The sequence below is a fragment of the Gracilinanus agilis genome, chromosome 3, assembly GCF_016433145.1.
Source record: "Gracilinanus agilis isolate LMUSP501 chromosome 3, AgileGrace, whole genome shotgun sequence".
Lineage (NCBI taxonomy): Eukaryota > Metazoa > Chordata > Mammalia > Didelphimorphia > Didelphidae > Gracilinanus > Gracilinanus agilis.
The window spans coordinates 17,387,260-17,399,445 of NC_058132.1; the positions used below are offsets into that span (position 1 = coordinate 17,387,260).

Consider the following 12,186-nt stretch of genomic DNA (forward strand, 5'->3'; position numbering starts at 1 on the left):
CTGGGCCCGCCTGGGCGTGTTTGGAGAGCTGAGCTGCGCAGGGCCGCTCAGCCGGGGCACTGGCGGTCAGCGGCCGCCCTCTGGTGGGCCCCGCTGGCAAGTGCAGCCTCCTGGTCACACACACACTCAAGATGGATGTTCTGGGCCTCCAGGACAGACAGCCAGACTTCCAGGTTCCATATGCAGTCCGCCATGTCCCCCACCTCTGCCTTCCCGCCTCGCCCGGTGGGCATCCCGCGGGCCGGGTCCGAGTTCAGGGGGGCGCCAGTGCCTCGGCCCCTTTGGGCTGGACGTGGCTTTTGGTTTCCACGCAGAGAGCTCCTGGCCAGGCGTCCCCTTTCCCCTGAGGCGGCTCTCCGGCCCTTCTCTGGCCTTCGCTCTGAGCCTCCTTTTACTGATGAGAAAACGGAGGTCCAGAGAAAGCTGAGAACGCCCCCAAGGGAGCCCTCGAACCTGGGATGTCCCGGGCGGACGGTGCCCGAGCTGGGAGGGCCGTAGAGGAGCCGCAGCCCACCCTTCTGTTGGGATTCCACTGCGGCCGGCCGCAGGGGAAGTTGGGGACTCGCTTCTCCTCCCGCCCAGACCTGAGGCTTCAGCTCCGTCCCCTTCCCAAAGGGGGAGCTCTGGGTGTCAGGGCTCTGGGCCCCTCGGGCTGCGCCGAGCCCGGGCTCGGGCTGGGTGTGTTTGTGTGTGCTGTGTGCGCTGCTGTGGGGTGTAGCCGCCCTCCCCAAAGGGCGGTCCTGCCCCTGTGGTTTCCTCTCTGGGTGACTTCCTGTCCTGGGGTTGGCTGCGGGGAGGGCCTGGGACCTGGGGAGGGGGCGGGGAGATGACACAGTTGTTCCCCCAACCCAGCCTTGCTCCTGTCTACCTCCGCCCCCCGCCGGGGCAGCGTGGTGCACTCCGGCATGGGGGCTCCAGGTAAGGGCAGGGCCTCAGCCCCCGACCCTCTCCCCTGGGGAGGCTTCCATGGGGGCTTCTTTCTCTTTCCCCACTCCCGGCTCCATCTCCTGCTTCCTTTCTCCCTCCCGTCTTTTCCCCGTCTTAGCCTGCGACTCGCTGTCTCTTTCTGCCCCTCTCTGGGGCCTGGAGGCGCCTCCTTTTCTCCCCTCTCTGCCTCTTTCTGCGTCTCAGCCCCGTCAGGGACTTCCTTTCCCCCCTCTCCCTTCACGTCTGCATGTGTCTTTTCTCCTCCCTCCACCCCTCCAGTGTCTCCCTGGCGCTCCCCCCTCGGAGGATATCCCTCTTTCCTTCTGTCTCCTCCTCCCAGCCCACCACCCCACTACAGCTTTCCCCTTTCTGGACTTCCTCCCCTCTTTGTCCACTCCTCTCCCACCCCCGCTTCTGTAGCCCGTAGTCTGGCCTCCTGCATCTCCCTCTGTCTATGGCCCTCCGGTGCCTCTGTATCCCTGGGGCAGAGGAAGCTCCCATAGGCACCTCCTCCCCCATAATCAGGGCTTTTGTTCTACTCTCAGGTCTCCTCCTCCCATCCCCTCACCCTCACCCTCAGTTTTCTCGTCATGAGACAGAAGGTACCCTCAATAGATGACAGAATGAGGCCTGGGGGGAGGGGTGGGGGACATCCCTGTCCCCTGGGCCTGCGGATCTCAATCTGTGTCTCTGCGTGAATGTATGAGCTACCTTTTTCACAGAATGTCACAGCTAGGAGAGACCTTAGAACACAGACTGCTGGAGTTGGGAAGGGCTTTAATTCCTAGGAAAGTCATTCATGAGGTCCTTGGAATGGAGAATGATGGATCTGAAAGGGGCTAGAGATCAGAGCAGGAAGGAGCCTCAGAACCCAGGGTGGCAGAGCAGGAAGGAGCCTCAGAACCCAGGGTGGCAGAGGAGGAAGGAGCCTTAGAACCCAGGGAGGCAGAGCAGGAAGGAGCCTTAGAACCCAGGGTGGCAGAGTTGGGAAGGAAAGGACCCTAGAACATATAATTTCAGAGCTGGGAGGGACCCCAGAACTCAGTACAGAGTGCCCAAATCAAGAGGCACCTTTGTTATTGTTGTTCAGTCATTTTTCAGTTGTGTCTGACTCCTGGTGACCCCGTTTGGGGTTTTCTTGGATCCGTATTCAGAGATACTGGAGTGATTTGCCATTTTCTTCTGCAGCTCACTTTACAGATGAGGAAATTGAGGCAAACAAGGTCAAGTGACTTGCTCAAGATCACACATTGCTAGTAAGTGTCAGAATCCAGATTTGATCTCTGGCTTTCCTGACTCCAGGCCCATGCCCTGTTCGCTGTCCCACCTCACTGCCCCTAAAGGCACTTTAGAACATGTTAATCAATAAGTCACAGTGGAGATGGAGGGCTGGGCTTGGAGCTGGGACATTCTAAGTTCAAATCTGGCCTTCAACACTTACGAGCTGTGTGACCTTGGGCAAATCTCTTTGCCTCCACCTGCCTCAGTCGCCTCAGCTGTAAAAGGGGGATAAGAATTGCCCCCACCTCTTGGGGTTGCTGTGAGAATCCTACTAGGCAATGTTTGGGGAGTACCTTGGAATGTAGAAGGGGCGATACAAATGCTATGGATGATGATGATGATGATGATGATGATGATGATGATGATGATGATGATGATGATGAAGTCGTGCCTTTGTACCAGGCCGGGTGCTGCTGCTCCCAAAGACAGGCAGAGATAGTCTTGCCCTCGAGGGGCTTCCATGCCTTTAGAGAGACTCAAGGGGATGCGGATAAGGCAAACTAACCCCAAGGCAAGGAGGGCCAAGGGAGCTGCTCCTGGGGATCACGGAAGGCCTCCAAGGGGCCGGGGCCAGAGCCAAGGCTTGGAGGAAGGGAGAGCCCCTCCGAGGAGGAGGTGAGGAGGCCCTGCGGTCCTGGCATGGGGTCAGCCAGAGGAAAGGCCCCGCCGTGCCCCGCCGAGTGATAGAGGAGGCAGAGTGAAGAGGCCAGGGGGCACCCCTGAAGGAGTGCCGCGGCTGGGAAGGAAGGCGGGGCCCCAGAAGCACGGAGGGGGCCCAGAGTTTATGGAGGGGGGCTTCGAGAGCATCGCTTTGGCGACTGTGAGGAGAGAGAGAAGGGCCGAGAGGTGGCTTAGGAGGTGAGGAGGGCAGCACCACAGGGCGGCCATGGGAGTGGAGGAAGGGACGACGCAAGAGGCTTCGTGGAGTTAGAAATGGAGGGATTTGGCACCGGCTGGAGATATCTCTGAGGGGTGAACCATGGAGAGGAAAAGGAAGGTGGCATCCTGGGGAAATGGGGGGTGCAGAAGGGAAGAGATGAGATATACCACAGAATGGCAGGGCTGGGAGGGGCTCTAGAACATGGCCTGCCAGGAGCTCTAGAACATGGCTGGCAGGGGCTCTAGAACATGGCTGGCCGGAGTTCTAGATCAGGGCCTACCAGGCGCTCTAGAACAGGGGCCTGCCAGGGGCTCTAGATCAGGGCCTGCCAGGGGCTCTAGAACAGCGGCCTGCCAGGGGCTCTAGATCAGGGGCTCTAGATCAGGGCCTGCCAGATGCTCTAGATCAGGGCCTGCCAGGGCTGGGAGGGGGCTGGAGGTGTGGGAGTGGTCTTCTACAACTTCTAGTCCAACCCACTCTGTTTGAACGTGGGAAAGTGAGGTGGAAGCCAGTTTCCATGAGGCACAGGGGAGGCCGTGTAGGGCCTGCTCTCAGCCCGGTCCAGGCCTGCCAGGGCCTGCCCACACAGTTCGGTGCCGCCAGGCTCTCCTGGGTTCCCACCCTGGACATGCAACAACAAAAATGAAACCGTCCCCGTCTGTGGAGCGCTCTCTGCAGATGCGGGTAATACAAGCAGGTTGAGGCGGAGGGGATGCCGGCGGTGGGTGCACGCGTGGGTGTAGGGGTGTGAGGAGGAGACCAGGATTCCAGGATGGAAGAGGGGAGCCCCGAGCGCCCGAGGGAGGGCGGCCGGGGGCGACCAGACAGGAAGGCCTCCCCTGGGGAGCTGGGTGAGGGGGCAGAGCCTGCCACACTGCCCGGCAGCTGACTGCAGAGGAGGATGAACCGGGGTGCCTGGGCCCAAGGGGGCGCCCTGGCCAGGACCGGGAAGCTTGGAGGAAGGCCTGGGCCAGCAGGGGAACGGGACGAGCTCCGTTCTGGCCTGGTGAGTGGGACGGTTCCCTCTGGAAGGTGCCTCCAGGGAGAGACGTCGATGGGTGGCGGAGGGGGCTCAGGAGGCCCACAAATAGAGGCGGGAGCCCTCTCCGGACACGGGCCTCGGATCTGGAGCCTGCCAAGGGAGAGAACAGAGGGAGGAGAGCCCAAGAGGGGGGGCCTGGCGGGGAGCAGGCGGAGCGGAAGCAGGACTGCAGAGGGGCAGAGCCAGGAGGGCCCAGAGCAGGGAATGCCAGCCCTGGCCTTCGGGAGCCCGAGGCGAGGCAGGGAATGCTGGAGCGACTTGTCCAAGAGGATGCGGCCTCCCTCCACGGCCCGACCCTCGCCCCAGGCCCCCCTCGGAGGGCAGCACCGTCTGGCCCTGCCTCGCCTGAGCCTGGCTGCGTTCCCCGTCCTGCCTTTGGGCAGCTCCGCAGCGTGCCGGCACACGGTGCGGCGCCCGTCCGTGCCTCTCCCTCCGTGTGTGTCGGAGACGGCGTGCGTCTGAGCTTTATCTGGGGAGGGGGCGTCAGTGCCGGCGGCTCTCGGGGGGATGGACAAGGCCTGGCCCTACGGCCGCCCGGCCCGTCTCATGCGCCACCTGCCCGTGTCTCCGTCCTTGCCCCATGACATGTCACCCCCGCGCACCCTGGGGCCCAGCTGGGGAGAAAGGAGCTGCCCCCCCCGGGATGGGGTTCCGAGCAGCAGGGACCCAGAAGAGGGCCCGGGGACCCTGGGGACTGGCCAGGGAGGGTGAGGGGAGGCCCTCAGCCTCTCTATATTTAGCCCCATTTTCGGTAAGTGCTGGCCGAGGGCTGGTGCAAATCTGCTAAAAGTGGAGGGTTGGGGGGAAGCTCAGAGCAGAAGTGAAAGTCCAGCAGGCGGGGGGGGGGGGAGGCCCCCGCAGGCTCTGCCTATGACCTGCCCCCCAAGACTGGGGGCGTCAGGGCTGGCGTTTGCATTGCTCAGCCTCGAGGGACTGATGTAGAGGCTGACATGGCAGGGGCTGAGAGCACATTCCTGCCCCTCAGTTTCCTCATCTGACTCCACATGAAATAGCACCTGAAGGGCTTCACCCACCCATGAACATGCTGTTTGCTCACTGTCTATACCATGAGGAAGGTGGAAGCAGTTGTGTGTGCCCCCCCCAGCCCTGGCACTCCCTGCTCTAGGCTCTCCCTGGCACTCCCTGCTCTAGGCTCTCTCCCCCTGGCACTCCCTGTTCTAGGCTCTCTCTCCCCTGGCACTCCCTGTTCTAGGCTCTCTCTCACCCCTGGCACTCCCTGTTCTAGGCTCTCTCACCCCTGGCACTCCCTGTTCTAGGCTCTCTCTCACCCCTGGCACTCCCCGTTCTAGGCTCTCTCTCTCCCCCTGGCACTCTCTATTCTAGGCTATCTCTCAGCCCCTGGCACTCCCTGCTCTAAGGGCTCTCCCAGGTCTCATGCACTGGGGACACCTCGGGTTCTGCCAGTTCCTGGGCAGCTTCGTGGGGGCTCCCCAGTGAGGTGACTGTTTCAGAGTCTTTCCTGAGAGCAGCTTTTACAGGTGGGTGCTGGGGCTCTGGGCCTGGCCGTGGGACTCAAACAAGGGGGTCCTCTCCAGCGGGCCGTTTCCTCATCTATAAAATGGGAAGAAGGTGGTGGCTGTGGCCAGGGTTAGAGGGAGCCGGGGGAGGGTAAATGCCTTGGAGGTGGCCTGGCTGGGGCAGCAGAGGGCTAAACTCGGGGAGCCGCACACATGGGGGACCAGGAACCGGGAGGGGAGAGCTCGGCTGCTTTCTGACTTCTGGCAGGCTCCCTTTGGGCACTGAAGACTGAGGAAGAACATGGGGAAGACAGCCAGGTGGCCCCCTAGATGGAGAGCTGGGCTCAGAGATGGGAGGTCCTGGGTTCCAATCTGGCCTCAGACCCTTCCCAGCTGGGTGACCCTGGGCCAGTCCCTTCCCCCTGTGGCCCAGCCCTGACCGCTTCTCTCTCCAAATTGAGACTAAGCCAGAAGCTGTGGCCATAGAGAGAGAGAGAGAGACAGAGACAGGGAGAGGGAGACAGAGACAGAGACAGAAAGAGACAGAGACAGAGAGAGGGAGAGACGGAGACGGAGACGGGCCAAAGCCTGAGAGCTGGCGAGGCTCTGGGAGGGGAATGGGGCTTAGAGCTGCCTTGGCCGGCCTGCGGATCCGATGGGCCTCTTCGCCGAAGGGATCGTGGGCTTCTATTGGCTGCCATAAACGCTGCTGGTTTGTCTTGCGTTTGGCACAGTGCCTGGCACGTGGCAGACACTTACGAAATGTTTCTTGACCGACTGTTGATCCATATTGAGCTTGTGGTCCACTAAAACTTGTCAATTTTTTTTTCTATTTTTTCACCTTTACTTTCTGTCTTGGGATTGATAGATACTAAGTGTTGGTTCCAGGGCAGAAGAGTGGTCAGAGCCAGGCAATTGGGCTAGATTTGAACCCGGGACCTCCTGTCTCCAGGTCTGCCTCTCCGCTGAGCCTCTACCTACCTGCCCTTCCAGATCTTTTTCAGATGAGCTCTAGCCACTCCTGCGCCTCTCCTTCTTGGGAAATGGCCGGCCCCTTTCCCCTTCATGCACGTCCTCTCATTAAATTGGACCCGGGTTCTAGTCCGTCCACGTGTCTTGGCTGGCCCCCGTGCGGAGAGTTGGCTGCAGAGCCGGCTCCCTTCCCCCGAGCCTCTTGGCCCAGTAGTGGCCGCCGGGCCTTCCCCTCTCCCAGGCACACATTCAGGCCGAGGCTGGCAGCCTCCTTCGGGCCGAGCTGGAGGTCGGGTCTGCATGGCGGCTGGGGCTGGCCTCGACTTGGGGTCAGTGGCGGGAGCCCCGGGGCGGGCTTGGGGCTTGGTCGGGGCTCGTAGGCCCGGCTACCCTCAAGCTGGCGGGAGAAAGAGCTAAGCAGCCAACTGGATGCCCACGTTGGCACGAGGATGGGTTTTAATGGGCTAGAAAAGCGGGCTGAAAAGAAGAGGAAACGTAAAGGCCTGCGCGTGGGTTCAAGGAGTCCCTTCCCCAGCTGGTCATCTTTTGCTCACATTAAATTAAGGTTTTGTACAAACAAAGCCAATGCAACCAGAATGAGAAGGGAAGCCACAGACGGGGAAAATGTCCAACAAAACTCTCTGACGAAGGTCTGCTCGCTCAGACGTACCAAACTGAAGAAAGCCGGGTTGGAGAGCGGCTCATCCGAGAGCTCTTCTGGGACTCGTCGTGGTCGCCAGCTCAGCGTGGTGTGAGCCGGCCATGAGGAAGGGAGCTGAGGAAGCTGAGCGCCGAGCCCACCCCGAGGGACCCCCATTCAGCCGAGGGGGTGACGATCTGCTGCTCCCTCCACCTCCTCCGGCCAGGCTCTCTCGGGGCGCCCATGGCCAGTTCTGGGGGCCCCATTTTAGAAAGGAAACGAGTAAGTTGTGACGTGTCCAAAAGAGGACAACCAGGAGCTATTCCCGACTTGTTGAAGGAACTGGTGGAGGCTCGGTCTGGAGAGAGGGGAGACGAGGGGGCCCAAGTGGGCCCCGGAAAACACAAAGAGGAGCAGCGATGGGGGGCCGCCGGGACGGGGCAGGGGCTTAACGTCAGCAAAGCTTCCTGCTCGTGGGCCGTCCAAAGGAGCCTGAGAGGAGTCAGGGCCGAGGCTGGCCTCGGTGGCAGGGCCGGGCCAGAAGCTCCCACACGCTTCGGGAGAAGAAGGGGCGCCTCCTATTCCCCGAGCACGACAGGCCACTGGCTGGGTGCCTCGAGCGCTCCTGCTCGCCGGCTCGCCCGCAGAGGCCGCCCCTCTCCGCCGGGGCTCTTCCTCCCGCTCCTGGGCCGCCTCCCTCCGCGGATGCCATGCTCCGGCCCCTCTCCCGGCCCCCCGCCCCGCCTGGCACACGATCAGACAGATGACTCTCAGCTCCGGCTTCCCCGCGCAGAGGACGGCCTTCTCTAGTGCCGATGGGCGACCCTAGGGAGCCGGGCCCTCGGGACGGGGCCACCACCTGGGAATCAGGCCGGATCCCGCCCCACATCCAATCTGTTACCAAGGTCTCTCCGGGATGCCCCTTCTCTGCTCGGACTGTGCTCCTCACCTGGCGGGACCCTCATCCCCTCCCATCTGCCTGCCTCCAGGCTCTCCCTGCTCCAGGCCCTTCTCCATTCAGCCACCAAACTGACTGCCCTAAAGGGCAATGATCTCACTCCCTATTCAGTAAGCCTCCGTGGCTCCCTATGGCCTCCAGGACGAAGCACAAAATGCATTCAAAACAAAGCCTTCATCCCTTTGCTGCCTTCTCCCTTTCCTGTCTTTTTTTAAACCCTCACCTTCTGTCTTTCTGAGGCAGAAGAGCCGTGCTGGCTAGGCCATGGGGGTGAAGTGACTTGCCCAGGGTCACCGAGCTAGGAAGTGTCTGAGGCCAGATCTGAACCTCCATCCACTGAGCCACCCAGCGGCTCCCTTTCCTGTCTTCTCACACCTTCCTCCTCACCGTGGGCCACCGGCCTCCGGGATGTTCTTTGAACAGGCTCTGGGCACGGCCGTCTTCCATGCCTGGACCTCTCTCGCTCCTCACCTGCTTCCAGGTTTCTTGCTACAATCCCACCTTCTCCGGGAAGCCTCTCCCTCTTTGTTCCCTCCGTTACGGATGCCCGGGTGCCCCCCAGGGCCGCGGGAGCGCCTCCCGGCAGCGTCGCCCATGTAACGTGGGGCCTGCAGGGCTGGGGCGGAGGGATGGGACCCCCTCACCTTGCAGTTCTCTCCCAGGCCTGACACCCCAAGAGGGCGCCCAGCAGGGCCCACCTCGGCGGGTGACTGCCAGGGCTTGTTTTTCTCACACAAAGGAAAAGAACTTTTGGATACACAAGCGGTAAAATATTATGGTGTGTCTGGAGCCAAACGGCTGCTTCAAGTGTAGGTCTCAGTTTCTCTAGCTGTTAAATGGAAAGAGTGGGAGTGGGATGTCAGAGGACCTGGGTTCAAATCCCCTCCATGATCCTGAACCAACCCTTTTCAGTTCTCTAGGGCGGGGTGTTTGCATCTGTAAATGGGGAGCTTGGACCCGGTATGCCTCTGACTTTAAATCTAGATCCGATGGCTTGGTGGTACCACTAAGGGCCTCCAGCTCTGGCCCCCCACCCCGTTCTCAGGGCCTTTGCATCCTTGATCGTCTGTCCTGAGCCTCCTCTCCACTCTGCGGTTCTGTGTTCTAGGGTCCGTGTTCTCCAGCTCTGACCCCCATTCTCTGGGCCCTTCCAGCTCTGGCCCCCCGTTCTCTGGGCCCTTCCAGCTCTGGCCCCCCCGTTCTCTGGGCCCTTCCAGCTCTGGCCCCCCGTTCTCTGGGCCCTTCCAGCTCTGGCCCCCCGTTCTCAGGGCCTTTGCATCCTTGATCGTCTGTCCTGAGCCTCCTCTCCACTCTGCGGTTCTGTGTTCTAGGGTCCGTGTTCTCCAGCTCACTTTTGCTCTAGCTAGAAGGAGGTCGGAGCCCATTTGTACACTTGGGGTTCGGCTTCGGAGGAGAGGAGGAGCCCCCCTCGGGCTGGTGGAGGGAGGGCTGAGGCTGTGAGAAGGTGAGGGAGAAGCTGAAGAACACCCGAGGGCTGGTGAATCACAGGCTTGGAGTTGCTGATGCACCCCAATCCCCAGAGCCCCGTCCCACCACCCGCTCCTTGCTGCTCACAGCGGAAAACACGTCTCACCCGAAACCTGCTGGCGGGCCAGAGTTCAGAGGCCCGCGGGGGCCGGGGGAGGACCACCGCCTTCTCCGTTCGGCTGCCATGTGGACGCAGGCCAAACCCAAGCCGTTCCCTAGGCCCGGCCTTCCCGACTGACCGAATGAGATAGGAGTGGCCGCTTCTGCCGAGAGGCCCGCCTGGGCCCCCTCCCCGGCCTCAGTTTCCCCATTCGTGGAAGCGTTGGGCTGGATGATTTTGACGTCCGGGACGCGCTGAGAGCCCCGGTTCTCGGGAGGGTGGCAGGCCGGGGTCTCGACGTGGCCCTGCCGAGGCGGCCCTCCCCGGGCTCTGGCGCCTCCACTTTCCCTCTTCTCTCCGCAGAAATAAGAATGTCTAAGCCCCTGGAGCCGGAGAAGCCAGGTCTGGACTCTCAGTCAGAGCACACAGGTAGGCAGGTTCTGTTGGGGGACCGTGGCAAGCGGGGGGAGCCCCAGGAGGAGGGCAGGGGGGTCATCACTCTCCTTCCCTCTCCTCGCAGATACAGAAACCAATGGACCAGACTCAAACCATCAGGTAAGGCGGGAGCACCCAGGAGGGGAGGGGGGCAGGCCTGGGGTGGGCTGGACCCCAGACACTCACCTCCCCCTCCTCGCTCTCCTTCCAGAACCCCCAGAATAAGGCCGCCTCGTTTTCCTTGTCCCCGACGGGTCCCAGCACTAAGGTGAGAGGGGAACTCGCAAAGCCTGGAGGACGGTGGGGAAAGGGACCTGGGGGAGCTGGGGTGTGGGGGGCCCAGAGGGGAAATGGGGTACGGGGGGGCCAGTGGGGAACTGGGGTGCAGAGGGCCCAGGCTAGGCTGTCCCAAAACCTCCGAGGGAGCCACTCAGCTTTGGGTATCAGCAAAGCAGTTTCTCCTTCCCACCCGCCTGCCCCAAACCTATGACTCATCCCATCTCCTTCCCCTTCCCCTGGGGTTCAGGGGTGGGGGGTGGCTGGGGAAATCCCCCCTGGGGCCCCAGGGTATGAACAACAGGAAACTGAGGGCCCAGCCCCCATCCCTACTTCCCTGCCTGGCCCTGGCTCTGCCCTGCCTCTGAGCACCTCCAGACCCTCCCTCCACCCCAAGAACATGAAAAGGGGGCCGCTGGGAGGCAGGAAGGCGAGAGGTAGAGCGGGAAGGGCCAGAGGCGGCCAGAACTGGCCAGGGAGAGGGGAGCCGGGGATGGGGGCACGCCGGCACCCTCTCTTGCCAGGAGGCTTCTCTGGGTCCCCCGAGAAGGGAAGCTCCTGAGGCTAGAGACCAGGAAAACTCTCTTCTGTGCCCTGGCGGCTCGGGGCTTTTCCCCCAAATTAAGTCATGAGATGGGGAGAGATGGAGAAGAGACAGGGAGGTCCAGAGCAATGAGGGGGCAGCTAGAGAGCCCAGTGACTGGAGCGCCAGGGAGGACCTGGGTTCAAATCTGGCGTCAGGCACTTCTGGCTGGGTGCCGGGGCCCTTCCTGGCCGTCTTAGAACTGATCCCGAGGCAGAAGGGAAGGGTTCAAATGAAAGAGGCCCCAGAGGAAGCAGAGGAGGACGGGTCGTGGTGCCCGGGTGACCCTGGGCCCTCGAGGGTCTGGTGGGTCTAGTAGAGACGCGCCCACCTGAAGAGAAAGGAAATAGGCCGGGAGAGGCTCTGGGGACGGGGAAGGAGGGGGACACGGGGAGGGATGAGGGCCGAGGAAGAGGCCAGTCCAGGCTGGACTCATTGTGCAGATGAGGAAACTGAGGCAGAGAAGGGACTTGCCCAAGGGGGCCCACGAGAGGCAGATGGGAAGCCGGGGGCGAGAGGGCCGGAGAGGGGCGGCCGAGGCCAGCTGCCCTCTGAAGAGGCCGGCCTCTAAAGCGGGTCTCTGGCTGTCTCTCCCCACACAGATCAAGGCTGAAGACTCCAGCAGCGACCCGGCCCCGGTGGCCCCCCCACCCCCGCCCCCCGCCCAGCCCCATCTGCCCCAGGCCCAGCTCATGTTGGCTGGCGGTCAGCTGGCTGGGGTAAGTGACCAGGACGGGCTGGGGGGCTGTGAGGGAGCCAGGGGCCCAGTCGGGTGGCTGGGGGGTCTCGGACCTCGGCCCGCTCTAGAACGTCTCGGGCTCCTTCCCGCCCCCTGTGACGCTGGCCCGGCCCGGCTCTGGGCCCGTGACTAACCCGCTGCCTCTGCTCTCTCTCTGCTCCCCCCGCTGTCGCCGCCTCCTAACCCGCCCGTCCCTCCTCCGCCTCCGCCCCCGCCTGGCCGCCCCCGCCGCCCCCCAGCTCACGGCCCTGATGCCCACCCAGCAGCAGCTCCTCTTGCAGCAGGCTCAGGCCCAGCTCCTGGCGGCTGCCGTCCAGCAGTCCAACGCCGCCGCCGCCGCTAATGCCGCCGCCGCCGCCGCCGCCGCCTCCCCTTCTGGGGGGGGCG

At 62.6% G+C, this 12,186-nt stretch overlaps 1 protein-coding gene across 4 annotated transcripts in view; it reads left to right on the top strand.

Moving 5' to 3' along the window:
- The first annotated feature begins 876 nt into the window (after positions 1 to 876).
- The window catches only part of POU2F2 (POU class 2 homeobox 2), a 22,256-nt gene continuing 10,946 nt past the window's right edge, over positions 877 to 12,186 (top strand). For 3 of the 4 annotated variants that reach the window (XM_044671056.1, XM_044671055.1, XM_044671057.1), the window contains exons 1-5: positions 877 to 918; positions 10,130 to 10,195; positions 10,287 to 10,321; positions 10,413 to 10,469; positions 11,663 to 11,779. In XM_044671056.1, the coding sequence (XP_044526991.1) occupies positions 906 to 918; positions 10,130 to 10,195; positions 10,287 to 10,321; positions 10,413 to 10,469; positions 11,663 to 11,779 (288 nt within the window). In that variant the 5' untranslated portion in view covers positions 877 to 905. Of the gene's footprint in view, positions 919 to 10,129; positions 10,196 to 10,286; positions 10,322 to 10,412; positions 10,517 to 11,640; positions 11,780 to 12,186 lie in introns of all 4 variants that reach the window. The other variant, XM_044671054.1, reaches the window with a different exon arrangement.